The sequence below is a fragment of the Serinus canaria genome, chromosome 5 (assembly GCF_022539315.1).
Source record: "Serinus canaria isolate serCan28SL12 chromosome 5, serCan2020, whole genome shotgun sequence".
Taxonomy (NCBI): Eukaryota; Metazoa; Chordata; class Aves; order Passeriformes; family Fringillidae; genus Serinus; species Serinus canaria.
The window spans coordinates 50211611-50230658 of record NC_066319.1 but is presented as its reverse complement, the minus strand read 5'-3'; the positions used below and the strand labels follow the sequence as shown (position 1 = coordinate 50230658).

Below are 19048 nucleotides of genomic sequence, written 5' to 3'. Positions count from 1 at the left end.
TCTGCAGTACAGGACATTTTTCCTAAGTAGCAACACGATGGCATGGTTTTGCTTCCCCTGCATTGGATTTTATCAACAGCTCCTCTCCCAGATGGACTCTATAAATCAGGATATATATCTCAAAATGCATTTTTAAAATTCATTTCCTATTCATGGTACCCACCAAAAGGCTTGGTATCATCCCTTTGGAGTGAACAGAAACATCTAAAAGATGCAGCAGTTTATAGATTAGCTGTTTTAATTTAAACACATGTAATTTACAAGCATACAAATTGACTACAAAGATTTGAAAACCTCAGAAATTCTGAGAAAGCACCAGAAACTTTAATTTGGTGAAGCATGGCCAGCTGAGTGCTGTACTTGGATCACAACCCATACTGGGGAAGGTGATGGGCTAAAACCCCAAAAAGTAAGTTGGTATCAGGCTCTTGGAGTTTGGTGGGACCCCAAAGGTGTCAATCCCTGTGTGTGACACCAAGGCAGAGCTTGGGCTCTCCTCCTCTGCACTGCCAGACACAGACCAACCTCAGCTACTTCAGAATAAACCACAAAAGCAAAGGAAAACACATTCCAGACCTCAAGAGCCAAATTCTGCATCTACAGGGAAAAGCAGTCCGTGTCTGACCCCTCGCTTTCCCCCACCCCCACACTAGAGCAGCCAGCTGAGATCCCCAACATTTGGCACCGAGGTTATCCTGATGCAGACCCGGAGCACACAAGTGTGGCTGGAGCTCAGAAGGAACGTGGGAAGCTGCAGGGACTGAGCTCACACCCACACCCAATGCTTGTGCACTTGCAGGCACAGATGTGACCCTGCCTGGGGAGAGGAAATTGTATCTGAAAGGAGCAGAACTGCAGTGGGGGCTGAGGTGATGCCAAGTGTACTGTGTCCCCTCTCAACAAATCCCTCCACTTCCTGAGGCTAGGAAATCACATTGTATTTCAGGATTGATTTTTCTCTTACTTTGACCTTCAAAAGTAGGATATTGTTACATCTTGGTCAGGATTTTCTGCAGTAAATCAGACATCGTTTTCATGTCAAATTACTGAGATACCTTACATGGGCTGTACCCTGTGGGTACTTCATTTTCACCTGCTTCTTTAATAACACATTTTCTTTCTTCTCCTTTACACACTGAACTTTATAAATAGTTTAAATAAATGACTATCTTTGTTTAATGAGCTTGTGCTGAGTGAGCTTTGAAAATGCCATTGGTTATATGGAGTAGTTAAAAATTACCATAGGGGAGCTACTGACATGAGTGCATTACCTCTTACTAGTACTAATAATCTTGCCTAACAAGCCAGTACAGTCTTTGAAGTATCATCCTCAAGCTTTGAGATTGATCCTTTTCCAAAAGTGGTGGTGGTGGGTTTTTCCCCATCCTTTATACTACTGGTACTTAGGACTCCTAAATCCTTTGCTGCTTCTCTTGCAACAGAATTCTCCCAGGAATAACAGCACCAGTCCAGCTGCACCACACAGCAGTGTTAGGGCCAAAATGCCTGCTCCCCTTATTCTGCAATACACACAGGCAAACTTAGAATCCCATTTTCCACACTCTTCATCACTCAAAAACAAAGAGAAACTTTCAAATAATTCCAACACTCCACATCTATGTGAGCCCTTAAAGACAAAGGCCAAATTTCTACATAAATAATCCAGCTGGTCCTCCTTCCTGGAATAATCAGAGCCAATACATGCTCTTGTGAAAATCTGATCCGTGTAAAATGCATTTTTCTTCATTTTTGATATATGGTTCTTAGAGTTCCATTCCCCAATTAAAACAAGAATGTGACTTTGATCTCAAATAATTTGCAATGCATGTCAAAAAGGGTCTTATCTGTTACTTCCATTTTAACATCACTTTATAAGAAACAGCTCCTTGGCAAACAGCAGCTAAGCTGTGATGGCTGGGCAGAACAGTGTTAACTACATGAAATGGCATCAAAAAGTGCTGTCTCATGAAGCAAAGACAATCTGTGGAGGCAAAGCTGGCAGGAATACTTATTTTATTATAAAAATTCTCAGACTCTGAGGAAAGAATGAGCTTTTTGATATAAAACCCTCCTTCAGTCTGAAAAAAAAAAGTTTCAATCATCTCTTTCCCTAAATTTTTACCTGTCTTTTTCTCCTTTTATTTCTTTTCAGCCTGTTCTTTTCCCTGTCTCCTTCCCTCCCTTGGACAATTTTAATGGGAAGTTAGTCTGAGGCTTTAGACCACAAAGATTAAAATGAATCACAGGAAGAAGCCCCCATATCCTGTACCTACCTTATGAATAGCAGAAATAACAAGACCAGCAATTTTATCCATTTGGCCTTGCTGCACAAAAAAAGGCAAGAGGCAATTTGGACATCCATGCTGTTCTGTAGCTGAAAATATGGGCAGGGACAATCAGCATCTCTGGGAGACACAGGATATTGAAACCAAGCATCCACCCCTATGAGGCAGGCACTGCAGGTAGGAATCAGTGGGCAGCAGCTATTTTCTGTGAAAGTTTCAGCTGAAATGCTTCAAATCTTTATAGACTTCATACTAAGGCTTAGAAAACACAGGGCTGAGAATGACTTGCTCTAATGGATGCCCATAGGTGGATTTAAAAATTATCATAAATTCTGTTATTTAAAGAAGCCATCTGTACTCGTGTGTATTTTAATTTTAAAGATTGACATCAATTTCCATGTGCCTTGATAACTACCTTCAGTTCTGAAAAGTGTGTCTGGATCCTCATTAAATAACAGCAGTCACTTCTTGTTTGTAAATATTACCACAAGGTTGGCTAAAAAAAAAGGAGGGGGGGCTAAACATGTTTGGGAGATGATAGAGAGAGAGTTAAAAAAGGGGAGAAGGGGATAAACATGTTTTGGAGATGAGAGAAACAAGATAAAAATGCAAAAACAAGTTATCATGCCCAGAAGGCAAAGGGAACAGAGAGGAAATTCCTTGGCTTTGGAAATGAATTGCACTGCAGATCTCAGGTAGCTGAACCAAGCCTTTGGCACTGGTGCTCTGTAGGGTTTGCAGTTCAACAGGAATAAAGAAGGGAACACTCTCCCACAGACAGCCCCCTGTTAAGGCACTAAATACACACACCACAGACAATTTACACTGATTTAACTGTGACTGGAAATTAGCTCCTACCTAGACAGTGGAGCTCCTGCAATCCAATGAATATCCTGGGATAAATCTCCTAATATTTATATTTGGGATAAGATTATATGCCCAAGCATCAGAATTTTTGCCCCTTAAAATCTCGCCAAACCTGACTCCACCACCTCTAACAAAGAGTCTCTATCTATTTTCCTCTTCAGTAGAAATATTCCAGCGTAGCCACTATGAGAATAGGGTGTGCTTATCTTCATTTCCAGCAACAGCACTCTCACATTACTTTCTTAGAAGCATTTCTCTCCTTCTCTTCAAATGCCTCTGTGCTAAACCACTGAAATATGTGGCAACTGCAGTGTCAGTTGTCACAGGGAAAAATATGTCAGCAAAAACGTTTGATTCAATCTGCTGTTTAAGGAAGCAGCATTTCCTCAGGGTATATGCCTTGCATGGATAAATAACAACTGTCCAAAATCCAAGGATCTAAAATCAATTTCCAATATCAAAGAGCAGATTTGAGGCAATCACCTTCAGCAAAAGAAAAATGCAAAACTAGTACATTTCCCTCATTTATTAATTTAGTGCAAGTTTGTTTTGGAAAATAAAAAAATTACTCTCTCAGTCACAAAATGAAGGGTGAAGGATTACATAAAGGGTATTATAGATCTCATTGGGACCATAATTTGCCACCCAGGCTTCTGCAATTTCTCTGATGAGATGCATCATATGGAATATTCACATTTGCATATTGAACAACTAGACTTGCCAGTTCCTGCAGCTAATCAAAAACTTCTGTCTCAACAATGTTTTTACCAAGTTTCATGTTCAGCTCTGAGGCTCCCAGCATAAGAAGGATATCAGCCTCTTGGGAGAGTCCAGAGGGGGCTGTGAAGATCATTCAAGAGTTGGAGCACCTCTCCTACAAAGACAGGCTGAGAGAATTGGGGTTGTTCAGCCTGAAGGAGAGAAATCTCTGAGGAAATCTTACAGCACCTTCCAGTACCTAAAGGGGCTGCAAGCAACAGGGGCTGCAAGCTACAGGTCTTTCTACAAGGGCATGGAGGGATAGGACAAGGGAGAAGGGTTTCAGACTGAAAAAGGGGATGTTTAGATCAGGTATCAGGGAGAAATTCTTTACTGTGAGGGTGGTGAGGCACTGGCACAGGCTGTCCAGAGAAGCTGTGGCTGCCCCATCCCTGGAAGTGCTCAAGGCCAGGTTGGATGTCTTTTTGAGTAACCTGGTCTAGAGGGAGCTGTCCTTGCCCATGGCTGGGGGTTGGAACTCGTTGTTCTTCAAGGTCCCTTCAGCCCAAACCATTCCATGATTCTGTGTTTGTGTGTCTCCATGTGAGGACAGAAGGGAGGACCATGAGCAGCTGGTTCACTGGTGGACACTCTTTGGCAAAAAAAGCATTGAGCAGGTAGAGACTTGGCCAGCCAGCAGCTTCCAGGCTCACATATTTGTGGTTATTTATTAAGCACCTGCAGGATATTTTGAAGATGATATACAATTGCAGAGTTCAGCTATGCAGGTCAGAAGATCCTGCAACTAATTATGGTCTGCCAAGATACCATCCTTGAATTTTCTCCTTTTTAAACTTACTTTCTCCCTTTCATTTTAACACCCTTTGAACTCAGAAACAATTACTCCTCAAATTTTTCCCCTCTTGTCAGAAAAGATTACCTCCACCATTTGGTGTGTTTTTCACTAGCTGCTCCATCTAACCTGGAAGGTCAGAGTCACCCAACTTGGAACAACAATTTGTTCCACTTCTCTGTAGTGCTGCAATCCCACTACCCCCCTACACAGAGGCTACACACCTGCAGCAACTTGAAATAGTCTCTTGGCAACTCTCCTGATGCTTCTTACTCATCAATAGTATCATCTTTTTTGCAGCAAGGAACAGGAATCCTTTTCTATTGTCATAGAGTCATAGAATGGTTTCAGTTGGAAGGGACCTTAAAGATCATCCAGTTCCAATCTCCCTGCCATGGACACCTTCCATACTCTTGGGATTGCCCTGAACCAGGTGCAGGACCTTGCACTTGGCCTTGCTGACCTTCATGAGGTTCACATGGACCCACTTCTCAAGTCTGTCAAGGTCCCTTCCCTCCAGTGTGCTGTCTGCACCACACAGCTTGGTATCATTGGCAAACCCACTGAGGGTGTGCTCAATCCCACTGTCCCTGCTGCCAACAAATATGTGAACAGTGCCAACTCCAACACTGACCCCTGAGAGCACCACATATCACTCAGCACTGGTGTCCACTCTCACATCAAGCTGCTGACCACAGCTCTCTGAGTGTGACCATCCAGCCAATTTCTCAACCCTTGAGTTGTCCATCTGTCACTTGTCTCTCCAGTTTAGAGTCAAGGGTGTTGTGCAGGACAATGTCAAACATTTGGCACAAATCCAGGCAGATGATGACAGTCATTCTTCCCTTATCCACCAACACTGTAACCTCACTGCAGAAGGTTCTGTATTTGTCAGGGACAATTCACCCTCAGTGAAGCCATGGTGGCTGGCACCTCACCTACAGCTTCCTAAAGCTGCTTGGCTATTCAAAATGCAGTGTCACTTCTGAAAATTGGGATGATTTAAAAGGCCTCCTTCATAGGAATTTTCAGCAGGAAAAGCTACTGGAGACAGGCCTGCATCCTTTCATAGCACCAGCCTCATCTTAGTGCTTGTTGGGGAAGGGGGAAGGAAAAGTCACATGCCTTTTACTGTAACATCCATCTTTACAAAATGCTTGTGCTTGTCCTTTATATGGTTCTTTAATAAACATGCCAGGTACCCTGGAGATACCTAAACTGTCAGCAGTGAAGTTACAGAATCATAGAATATCTCATGTTAGAAGGAAACCATAAGTATCACCGAGCCAAACTTCCTGCTCCTTGCAGGACTAACTAAAGAAAACTAAACCATATGACTAAGAGCATTGTCCAGGCACTCCTTGAACTCTGACAGGTTTGGTGCTGTGACCACTTCCCTGGGGAACTATTCCAGTGACCCATCACCCTCTCAGTGAAGAATGTTTTCCTAAATTCCAGTGTGAACTTCCCCTGATGCAGCTTCACTCCATTTCCTTGTGTCCTTTTGTTGGTCACTAGACAATGCTGCACTGACAGTCAGACCAGACAATTGATGGACACCTACCACCAGAATTCACTTTTGTAGAATCATGTTAAAACCAAAATTCTTCACTAATTTGGTGTATTCAGGGTTTTTTTGCTTGACAGCAGCAAATGTAGCTTAAACATTGCAATTCCTGCGTGCTGATCCAATTGTGCAGCTAAACTCAGCCATGAAATGCCTGTAGGTACAATAAACTCAATGCCTTCCTCTGCCCAACTAGGGATCACCTGCTCCCTGAGGACATCTTCTAATGCTGCTGTTGCTTTGGGGATCAGCAGGTGAGAGGCTCTCCCTGCACCCAAATGCTCTACGTTCATTCTGAGCTCTGCTTTCTATTCATCGGTGGGTTTCAGTTCCTCTGTTCAGAGCCAGCTCTCTCTTTTGAGAGACTCATCTTCCTTCCTGTAGCATTCTCAGTTGTGCTCCTTGGGAGGGGGAAGAGGAGATGTGGTTAAAAATACTGCGATGCTGTGGTGGGCGGTGTAGCAGAAATAGACAGACACCAGCTCACTGCGAAGAATACCAAGTAATATCCCAGAAAGATAAAGGCATAGCAACAAAAGGAAAGAAAATGCATTTGTGTTCTGCCACTAGAGAGCTAAATCTGGGTGGAAGATACCAAATGAGGAGAACTGCTCGTGGCCAAGTGCACCATCCTCCTATGGCTTCACGTGCAAAGTCATCTTACAGCAGTGTGGTCAGCAGCACATCATAAAAGCACAGCTCATGGACAATCCTGCCTCCAAGCATAGCCCAAATGTATGTGATCTTTGGGGTTTTATGAAGACAGTGCAGGAGTCAGCAATAAAATGGGCCCAACCCATAGCTCACAGAAACCAGAAGCCCATATGGACTGAGAAGAGGCTTAGCTCCATTAACCCTGCTTTAAAAGCAAAGTTTTTCAGGGGATATTAGGTTCTTTCCAAAAGGAAGATAAACCAAGCTTGGCTGATACAAGAAGCTGTGAGATTATTCTATGGATTTACTCCCTATTTTTCAGAGGCTTAAGTCTCTCTTTATCCAGCCAGTAACCACACAGGAAAGATTTCATCCCAAAGGGCTTTACAAATAAGTTTTTCACAAACAATACACCAGAGTCACTTACAGTCTTTAAGTGAGACAATTCATCAGAGAGGTCCAGCAGCTGCTTAACACTTCACAAAAATAACCTGGCACCATTTCACCAGGGAAGTGAAGATGGCTGCATCAAAATGGAATCAGGGGGGAACTTGGGTGGCCTGATTGCAGGGATGGCTCTTGGCTTAGGCTCAGGGTGCCACAGCCCACACCACCCATCTGGGGAGTCCTGCAGGTCAGGAAGGGCCAGTGTGGAGACAGGAAAAAAAAAGAGCAGAGTAACACAGAGAGATGTCATGGTGGGTCTGCATGAGCAGTCACTGCTGGGATCACCAGGATGGGTGATCTGGGGACACTTGGGTGCTCAAGGCCTGGGGATGCACTGGAGGATGGAAACAGCCCTGCTGCTGCAACACACACATGAGCATCCACTGCAGGTTAAAGCCAAGGTGAGAGATGAGTGCAAGCCTGTGTTTTGTGCACAGGGAAGACAGAGAACTATAAAAGAGAGTGGGGTAACCCTGGAGCTGGGGCCCTTTGGCCAAAGTGCCCTCTGCTGCTGCAGCCAATTTGCTTCCAGGAACCCATGGCAGGGAGGCTTCCACCCCACTGCTCAGCTAGACCTCTTTTTAATCTTTATCTTGCAAGATTTGTTTTGATGCCATCAAAATCTGAAATAGCCACAGGCACGAGAATAATCATACCATTAAAAAAACCCCAAAACATCAACATGCAGATGCAACCTCAACAAAACACCATGGAAATTCCTAATAAAAGAAATGCCATTTAAATGCTGCTATACAGAAACACCAGCCCTACCAGTGCAAAATTTAAAAGAAAATGTCTAGCAGTGTGCACATCAAATGTTAATACTATTTTCAAATCAAGTCTAAGAGAGGATGACACATAATTTAATAAGCCTAATGGGTGTGTAATCAGCATTTGGCCATTCCTGCCATAAAACTAGGTGTCTTTGTGGCCCAAGATGTCTAGGAAAGCCACTGAAAGACAGCTAAGGCTTTAAAAGCAGAATTTTTAAAATATCTTTTTTTTTTTGTAGATTTATTTTATTCTAGATTTATTGAGAATTTCACTCAATTAAGAATAGGACCCAACAAACTGGCAGAAATACAAACAACTCTGTGGGCACAGTAAGTGGCACAGTAAGTCTGGGGCCCATTTGCACCTTAATTTACTGCCAACAATCAGCAATGTCAAGATTCCAAGCATCTCCTGACAGCCCTGACAACAGCAGTTACACAGCATTATCTAGTCTTCCAGTAAAATCTTTCCCCTCAGACAGCACTCATGCTGCATTTCACAACAGGAGGAATACACACAGTCAGCCTGGTTCTCCTCAGCCCTTGCAGCTGGAATCAGAACATTTTGGGGAGTGGGGGTGCCCTGTACCTGCTTTGTCTGCTATTGCCACCACACACACACAGAACTGAGCAGCAAGTCACAAAACAGTAGAAAATGCCAATATAATTGCCTAACAAAAGGCAAAAATAACGTTTAAAATATCTAATCTGAGGGTAGAAAGTTTCATTTTAAGGTATTTGACAAAGAATGGTCATTATGTTCAGAAAAAGAATCCATCATCTCCTCTAGTTACATACTTGGTCAAACAATCCCTTTTTTTGACTCAAAAAGAAAGGTATTTGTAAGATACATAATATTAACATTATAATAACAATATACAGACAAACGAATCACAAGGTGATGCCTAGTGCTGTTTCAATATTGTCACCATTTTATCTGGACAATTTTGTAACACAAGTTACAACAACATTATGCAAAATATTTTTTTACAAAAAGTGAGACACTCCCTACCCCACAACTACTGACCAGAATTTTTTCAAGTCCCAAACTGCATAGGAAAATGATTGTCTGTTAGTGAGGGTAGAAATTCTGTTTCATGTCTTCAAATATCTGTTGGGGTTTTAACAGACCTCAATCCTTGCATAAGGATGGAGTTATACTGGGGGTGGGGATGGAGGAGGAGAGGGGGCAGAGGCAATACTGAGCAGAACCAATATCAAATAAAAAGTGCTTATTTTATATTCTAACAATCACAGTTGTTCAAATGTTTGCAAACTACAAACCAACCCCTACAAATGAAAAATATTCATATTTTCAATATAACTCATAAGGAATTCTGCAGCTACAAGGTTATGAAAAAGACATGTATACTCTGCAGCAGCATAAAATATAATCCTATGTACAATCCAAGCATCAATTTTCTCTTCTCTATCACCATCAGTATTTTATCTTGAAGGAGCATCTGTCAGATTCTCCAGAACTAAAAATAGCAAAGACCCTTTTAAAGAGAACAGTTTCTGGTTTATATTTATAACTACCCTGTACTCGCTGTCTCTGGCTGCATGGCCATGAAATTTGTGCAAGATATAATCAATTACCCAGCTTTGCACTTCATCATGCAGTTAAACTCCCGTTACCTGCAACGAACCCTCCAAGCACTTCTCCCCATGCACAGGGCAGAGATTCTACAACGCAATAAATATCTGCACATTGAAGAACTAACTGTAGAGCTGCCTGACATTACACAGCAAAAACCTTGTGAGAACAAAAACCGAGCACACTGATGTATAAAACAGAGAGCCTACCTGAATTCTTCAAATGCATACATGGCCTAGCAACTACACAAATGCTCTGAAATTTAAAATAATCTTCTTAACGTGCAGAGGACCATTTAGTCTGTCAAGCTGCAGCAAAATGCATAATGACGAGACAGTATATTTGGAATATTCTGAGGAGAAAGGGTATGCAGATACTGGCCTGCAGCCTACAGCTCAGCCAGCTGCTGACAAGCAGCAGCTAACAGGAAAAGGCGATAGAGTACCATGTGATCATTCCTGCAAGTCTGATTAATGCAGTATACTCCAAGAATACAGGCTGATATCTTTATTATTCAAGCCAAATAAGTCAAATATGGTACACGACAGGCTTCACAGCTAAATTATCATTCACATGCTACATCAAAATCAGCAAGCGCAAGCAGAGGATAATAAAAAACTAAATTTATATTGTAACCAAAGAGATTAATTAGGCCCATTCAAGCTGGTTTTCTTACCTTGTAGTGATATTTTTGTCTGTTTTTATTCATCTAAACCATCAGTGATGGAACAAAAGACTGCATCCACAAACCTCCCCTTCCATGAATGCCAGAACATTTAAAGTAGTTTATCTGCTAGAAATCATTTCCTCTGTAGTCTATCCCCAATCACTTTAACTCCTTCAGCCCTGAACTCATTGCCATAAAACCCATTTGCAGGGCCATGCAGGCTTTTTAGGGTTTACAGGGTTAACACCAAGAAATCGCAGCAGTGCCACTGAATGAGGTGGGATAAGAGCCAAAGGAGTCATATCTGCGAGATCACAGAAGGGAGATAGGAACGAGGAAAGTTGAGCATTTCGTGGCATTGCAGTGTGCAGGCGAGGATGCTTCAGCTGCCTAGCAACAGCGCACGCAATCTCCATGGCAACAGCGCAGCCAGCGCACGGGGCAGAGCATCCTCTGCGCACCCCAGGGGCGACACACGGGGACAACCTCGGCGGCACGGCCACCTCACCCTGTGCCGGCCGCTCCCGGGGGCACCGGGAGCCGCGGGGCACGGCGGGCTCGGGGCTGCAGCCTGCGCCTCCTCCGTGGGGAGCCCCCGGTGCTGCTGCGGCTGCGGGGAGCGCACGGCCACGCTCCGGGAAGGGCTCGGCAATGGACGGCACTGCTGCTGCTGCTCGGAAATAACACAGCCCGGCAGCGATCCGTGCTGAGGCTGGGAAAACACCGCTCAGAGTGCTGGGGAACACAGCCCAAAGAGCAGGAGCCAGAGCTCGCCATCCCCCTAGCAATCCCTTGGAAATTTTGGACAGGCAGGAATCACACTCCCATCACCAGTTTGCTTAGGGGTAGTAGGGGTGTTAGCTATGGAGTGCAGAGACTTTGCCCAGGCGGCCAAACTCAGCAGCCGGATGGGGAAGGCAGGGGGGGGGTTAACCCTGAGGCTGTGCACCCTGCTTCGGGATGGAGAGGGTGAGGTTTAACCCTGAGGCTGTGCACACTGCATCGGGATGGAGAGGGTGAGGTTTAACCCTGAGGCTGTGCACCCTGCATCGGGATGGAGAGGGAGAGGTTTAACCCTGAGGCTGTGCACCCTGCATCGGGATGGAGAGGGTGAGGTTTAACCCTGAGGCTGTGCACCCTGCATCGGGATGGAGAGGGAGAGGTTTAACCCTGAGGCTGTGCACCCTGCATCGGGATGGAGAGGGAGAGGTTTAACCCTGAGGCTGTGCACCCTGCATCGGGATGGAGAGGGTGAGGTTTAACCCTGAGGCTGTGCACCCTGCATCGGGATGGAGAGGGGTTTAACCCTGAGGCTGTGCACACTGCATTGGCCTCAGCATCGGCCATCACAGGGTGGGGACACCCAGGGGTGCCAGCTCTGGCCAGAGGGAGACAGGCTCTGCCAGTCACCTGCTGGCTGAGAGCAGGTGAAAGGTGAGGACTGCTGGAAATGAGGGAGATTCAAATCCTGGAAAATCAACCCCAGCCCTGGGAAGGAGAGAGAATGGGGCAGTGGGAGAACAGGCTGTCTGGGAAAGTCACAGGGAGACAGCAAATTCAAAGCTACCTCTAGGGCTGCTCCCCTCCTTGCCTCTTCCACTGCTAGGGCTGGTTTCTAGCACAAGGAAACCTATGGAGGATTTTGGCTGGAGTCTGAAATATCCAAACCCAACTACGGCTCCTGAGGTTCACTGCGCTCTAGGGCAATGGCTGTCCCACTGAGCTGTGGGATTTGGAGGCTGGAAAAGCATCCAAAGGGTACAGACTGCCACATCTCCTAGACACAGTGATTGGGGACAGGCCATGGTGACTGTGGCATCTGATCTCATGGCTCTGAGAAATACAGGCAAAAAGGGCTGGAATGAAAGTGGCAAAAAAACCCCAGCACTGGGGAAAACCCAGCACAAAAAAAAAAAAAAAAAAAAAAAAAAAAAAAAAAATCCACATTTATTTGAGACATGGTGTTTTTAATGTAGTAGTGACCTTGGGTTTCGTTTTATTTTCTCTAAATGTGATAGTGTAAAGTGACAATAAAGGCACGCTGTAGGAACACTAAAACACATGCAGTCACACCATCTGACAGAAATTAATTCTTCCACAGGCATCCAACAAGAGAAGGACTGCAAGGTAGGTGATTCTGGCTACAGCCTAATAAAAGATTAAAACTGGCAGAGAGGAGAACAACACAACCATCCAAAGAAGCCTCCTGCCACATTTAGGCTGAGCTTCAGCACAAGTATGCTCACTGCACACAGCACCCCAGCAGCTGGGCACAGCAGAGGGACCCCTTGCAGGAAATAGTTTTATACCTTCAGAGCTAGCCAAAATCCCTCATGGGGGAAGGACAGAATTCTGAATTTCTCTCTTCTTGCCCACCACAATCTTCCTTTAACTTGAATCAAGTGGAAGAGGGCTGCTGCTTCTTTTCCATGCTGTTTATCTCAAATAAAACCATTCTACAGAATTAAGAGCAAACACACTGCTTCCCCTAAACATTATTCTTGAAACAAAGCTGACAAAATCACTGTCTGGTCTTCCAATTTCTGCAGTTTCTCAACAGACACAATGCAAATAAATAGTTAACTGTTCAAGTCAAGGCTTCTGTCATCAATGAGTTCACTGTGAAGGACTAGAAAAGCAAACATCCTCCACAAAGTTTTCATACACAGCAGAGGTCAGCTGTTGAAAGGTTTCATTAGGATAACATTTTAATTTTTTTTTTCTTGGCCAGCACTTTCACAACAGCTGACAGCATTGCATACAGAAACAGCAGGACTTCTATCATGTGAGACAACCAATAGGCTCAATTCTGGTTAATTAGGATTCCCATATTCAATAGTAAGATCTGAGACCATCATGTCCTACTGTAGACATGAATGTGGCTCAGCATGAAATTTTACCAAACAGAACCCACAGGAGCTTCAGAAAGTCACATGAGCACATGCAATGGCCAAATTCATAAATAAATGCAAGGTTATAATACCTCCTTACAACTTCTTAGCAAAGACTGTAACTTCCTGTGCCCTGAGCCAGACTGAAGGTCTTGAGAAGCAGACAGAAGTTATGTCAGAAACCACAATCAGCAATGAAATTTTTCACAAGAAGTTGTTTATTCCCTTCCTGGCAGTGTAACCAGTCCAGACATTTGATGACAGATGTCCCTCATTTTAACAAAAATTGAAATTATGTCACATGAAAGAAAAACTTACTAAAGACTGGGTGGGACAATTTAAGTAATGGGAACTGTGGGACCCAGACCCCATCTTCTGATCAGAGGCCAAAGGAGATGTGACATTGAGTGTCCCCCCCACTGAAGACAAGCAGCAGCTTTTTGGGAAACACTTTGCAATTTTAATGCTGGGCTCTAACAAACAAGTGTGACTGTAATAGAAGTGGTTATCCTTGATGAAAGCTTGTCAAAAAAGCAAAGGATGCACAAAAAGCCTGGAAGCATGACTAACCAGAACAAGGCAGAGGATACTGGTGAAATTCCTGGTTTTATCTAGTATTTCACTGCCATACAAGGGCTTCAGGCTGATACTCTGCTAAGAGCCTGGCTTCCTCAAGTGCAACATCTTGAATTATTGTTATTTAGTATATCAGTGTATCAGTATTTGTCCTCCTGACCTGAAATTCCACCAAAGCCTTTGCCAGATGCTTGGTGACATTATCTGATCACAAACAGACTGAGACATTTTAATGAAGTTATTCCCTTGCTCAAGGAAGGAAGAAAGCCACAAACACAGTGGACTTCTGTCATTAAGCCTGCACTATCATTATGCTGAAGCGATATTCAGACCACTCTAAAAAAACCCCTGCAACTGTGCTGAAAAATTCAGCATTCACTTCAATTCATGAGGAAGAAAACAAAAAGAAGGGAAATGAGCCAACAAGAGCATATCTAATGAGTGTTCATTCACTGCATCTCCAAAATTTCTGCACAGCGGAGAATGTGGCAATCACAGGCAGCATCCCAGAATATGCTGAAAAATCTCCTTTCAACAAGATTGCCTCTGAGTTCAAATGTCTTTTGTGGGCATATGAAAATAAGATTTAAAATGTTTATTGAAATAGAAAAGGAGTGGCTACCTCAGTTTGTTCAGGAAGTGGGGAAATTGTAAAAATAATTTCAGTGCCCTAAAGTTTACAGAACAAGGATGAATTCAGTATTGAAATATTGACTCAGAGCTTCAGCTGTTAAAGGGGAGGATGGGTGGGGCTAAAATGAACATTTTTTTCCTCCTTTTATTAATGGTATTTCTATTATATGTTGCCTTAAAATACAATGGGAATTTTGATGCACAAGGATAATCCACCATATTTCAGGCTTTTCCTTTCACTCTCAGGTTTTCAGGTTGACCATGAAAGTTTGATTTTTCTGATGTCAACCTTCACCAAAAAAAATCCTACCTCATTTATATATCTTGGAATTATCACAGCCCATGAATATTTGCACAGAAAAAAATAATTTTTTTTTCCCCTCTCAGCTTTGGCCCAAGCATTCTTCCTGCTTTGCAAATCTCAGGGCTTGAGATTCCTGACCACAGGATGGCTGATGCCTTCCCCATAGCTTTACTCTTATCATTCTGGGAGCATCACATACCATTGTCAGAACAGACCCCCTGTACCAGGTGCAGACCAGCACACAGGGCTGAAGGGGGATGGTTTCCCACATACAGCCTTGTCTGCCTTATTCCAGTGCTTTAGGGAAGATGCACTGGGCTGAACCAGAGAGAATGGGGTTCCTACTGATTTTCTATCAGCCCCTGGGGATAGCACCAAGTCACAGCTAGCAATCCAGCAGAACTCAGCCAGTCAGGGTGAAAACTAAAAGCTCCATCCGGATTATTAAGTTATTGATCACTGCAACAGTGCCTGAAATATCCAGCCAAGTCTAGGACTGTGTGGTGCTGACCACCACAGACAGCTGAAAATGGAAAAGCAGTTTACATAAACAACAGACAAAGATATAAGCGATAAATTCAAATTAGTAAAAGAAGAAATATGGTCAAGCCACCAAACATCTAAAAACTAAGATTCAGTCTGTATAGGTTGCAAATGTTAGTTGATATGACCAAGATTTGGGCATTGCTTCCTGTTTATGAGAAATTATTTAAATCATACAAAATGTAGTGACAGAACAAGGGACAACTGTTTCAGTCTGAAAGGCCAGTTAAGAACAGATATTAGGAAGGAATTCTTTCCTGTGAGGGTGACAAGGCACTGCAACAGGTTGCTCAGAGAAGCTGTGGATACCCCATCCCTGGAAGTGTTCAAGGCCAGGCTGGGTGAAGCTCTGAGCTCTGAGTGGAAGGCATCCCTGCCCATGGAAGGGGGATGGGAACTAGATCCCACCCTGTTTAAGGTCCCTTCCCACCCAAACCATTCTATGACCCTACTGATAAAAAACCAAAAATCCCTTCCAAGGAAAGGGAGCAGGCTATACAAATTTGAAGTGCAAGGTAATAATGTATTATTTTTCCTAGATAAACCATTAACAACCTATTTTTTTTTTCAGTTCAGCACAGATAAACTTGAATCATGCTGCAGACAGAAGTCTGCTTTGTAATAATAAATTACACTGCTTCAATATTCACCTGACAGCCACAGTATCTTAGAGCAGCCACATCTTTGGTGATTAGTATCTGTACAAACATAGATCAGAACACAGAAGACACTATCAGGGAAAATAAAAAGGAATATATGTTGTAAAGTTCCTTAAAGCTAGCTGAAATTAGTCAATTTGACTTTTCCCAAGTTGTGAGGGATTAAGTGGGGGAAAATGGGAAGTTAAAGGCTAAAACCCAACCAGCATTATCACCACTATCAAGTGAAATGTCAGTAGAATTGGAAATAGTGTCTGAATAAACCATGGTCATCCACTAAATGGCACTTCCCAATAAAACATTTGGACACTTCTGTGTGGTGTACAGCTCATATCTCAACAAACACACACCTGTGTGCTTCAGACACAGATACAAATACACATACCACCACAAACACCCTGGCTTCTTGTCATCTCCAAGCAAGCCAGTGGCCTGGATCTTGTGTTTCACCTGCACAGTGGCATGCCTGCAGTCAGAAAGAGCAGCCACCATAAACCAAGCAACCTCCCCCACACAAATGGGCACAACATTGCCTGAATTTGTGACTCTTTATCAGGTATACTGCCAAGACAGAAGTTGTCCTGCATGGAAAATAGCAGTGTCTACTAGACATCTTCTCTGGTAAACATTAGAACAGTATTCCTAGTAACAACTGGATCTTCTTATTGTGAGAGACTGAAACAGTTAATGGATTAAACATTTCTAAATCCATAGAAGGGCTTTTGTCCACCAGAGCAAACTGCAGAGAAGCAGGTGTGCACCTGCAACCATCCCTGAAGCCCACACCTCCCCAGATATGCCTGTCAGCTGGAATTTGGACACGAGATAAGATAATGGGGATAGTATTGTTTAATTGTCCCAGGTCTGGGGAGAGGAATGTGTCCACAAGGGGGGCTGGAAGCAGGGCTGGAATGCTGCTGGCTCAGACACTGGGGGGAAGCTGCTGATGTGCAGAGTGGGGGTGAGCCCAGCACTAGGGGCTCCAGCTGGTGTTGAGAGAGGGCAGGACAGAGGCAAACCTGCCAGGCAGGTCCTGTCCCCTCATCCTCACTCCAGTGAGCTCAGCTGTGATAGCTCCCCTGCCAGGGAGTACCAGCACAGTCACACCTGGCTGAAGGTTCTCATCCCTGCTGATGGCCATAATGGGCCACAATGGCCTCAACTGCACTGACACAACATCTGTGCAGCTGTGACATGTCCAAAGCTGTCAAAGACTCCTGCAGCATCCCCTGATCCACAACATCATCCAGCCCAAAGTCCCTGCCCCAGGGGAGGCACCTGCATGTTCCCACCTGAACCTGACTGAATATAAACCCATAGATGGTGTGGTCTGGGCACTTTTCTCCACTGCCTCTTTAGGATTGCCACCACCACCACCTCCTCATGGAATCAGTCTGCAACCACCACTTTGACCAACAAACAAAAAAATAACAACTAAGCCTCCCCGTGAGGCCCATGGGTGGTGAGATCTTTCTACTCTTAGCCCTTCTTTCTCTCTCTTCACTTCCTTAAGAGGTACTTCAATGATTTCATACTGTCATGTTGTAGATAACAACAACTAAAATGGGTACATATCTGTTTTCCTGTGCAACCCAACTGTTCTGCAATGAGCCCTACATGAGTACATTTACAGACACTGAGCATTCAGTGTAGTTTCCCTCTATTCTGCCCCAAGGGATCTAAACCTGGGGCACCTTTGCCTTCTGGGGTGGTTGTACCACACCCCTCCACTCTCTAGTTAGATGGTAGGGTGTAGGCAAGAGAAAAATGAATGCTAAACTTTACATCTCTGCTCCTTGGCCAGAAGTAACCTCACTGCAGCTGATAAAAGTCCATGGCTAAACTCTCTGTAGAGCAAGGTCTCTGCAGCACAGGATCTCAGCACCCAGGCTTTAGGAGCTGCTGGCTTATGGGGATTTTACATACACATAATGTGAAAGCTCAGACTGGATCAAGGCCTGGAATTTCACCTGGAACAAAGAATTATAGAATGGTTTGGGTTGGAAGGGACCTTCAATGTCATCTCACTCCAGCCTGTGCATCTTCCACAAGACCAGGTTGTTCCAAGCCCCATCCAGCCTGGCCCTGAACACTCCCAGGGATGGGGCAGCCACAGCTTCTCTGGGCAACCTGTGCCAGTGCCTCACCATGCTTGCAGTGAAGAATTTCTTCCTGATACCTAATTTAAACATCTCCTCTTTCAATTTGAAGCCATTTCCCCTTGGCCTATCATTACAAGCCCTTATAAGACGTCCCTCTCTAGGTCTCCTTTAGGTGCTGGAAAGCTGCTACATGTGGGGGTTATTCAGTATAAGGTGCTGTTGATAGAGAATCTGCCAAAACCAAGCTGCATTGCTGTCCCATTAGCATGTGTTCTCCCCCTTCTTCCTACAAAAAAAAAAAAAAAAAAAAAAAAGGAAAAAAAAAAAGCCCACAGATTTTTCTTCCCTTGCATCTGATGCAAAAGACATTAGAACAAACATGTGCAGGAATTATTCACACACACTGTGGAATTCTTTGTTCAGAAACAGCTTCTGACAGCAGCACCAGACCTAAGCTGTGGCAATTTCAGAACAACATTTCCTCATTCCCATGAGAGCACACAAAGTTCTGATTCCTCCAAGGCTTCATTACATCCTAGCACTCATCAGCACTTTTACACACTATCCCAAATGGCCTTGCTGGCAGGAGAGACTTGCCAGTGTGTGGTGTGTGCTTCTAGCCAGGGGAAGGTGACACCACTGTCACCCTGGCCACGTTCTGGCCTACTCTGCATGAACAAGTCTTGTCTCCAGTAAGGCTTTTGACATCACATCATTATAGACACACTCACCACTGTGTAAAAATGCACAGTGGGGGAGTAAAGAAAACAGTCAGACTCTTCTCAGAGGTGACAGGACAAGAGACAACAGGTACAAATTTTGAAATATAGGAAATCCAATTCAGAAATAAGAAGAAACTTCTCTGCCATGACTGCCCAAACACTGGCACAGGTTGCCTAGCAAGGCTGGCATCAGAATCTTGGGAGATGTT

The 19048-nt window shown here is 44.1% G+C and overlaps 1 protein-coding gene across 3 annotated transcripts in view; it reads right to left on the bottom strand.

Moving 5' to 3' along the window:
- EVL (Enah/Vasp-like) overlaps window positions 1-19048 on the bottom strand; it is a 144658-nt gene that overhangs the window by 107683 nt on the left and 17927 nt on the right. For 2 of the 3 annotated variants that reach the window (XM_018907233.3, XM_050974841.1), the window contains exon 1: window positions 9952-9989. The exons of the other annotated variant lie outside the window; for it this stretch is intronic. In XM_018907233.3, coding sequence (XP_018762778.3) covers window positions 9952-9974 — 23 coding nt within the window. In that variant the 5' untranslated portion in view covers window positions 9975-9989. Of the gene's footprint in view, window positions 1-9951; window positions 9990-19048 lie in introns of those variants that run through there. 3 annotated transcript variants of the gene reach the window in all.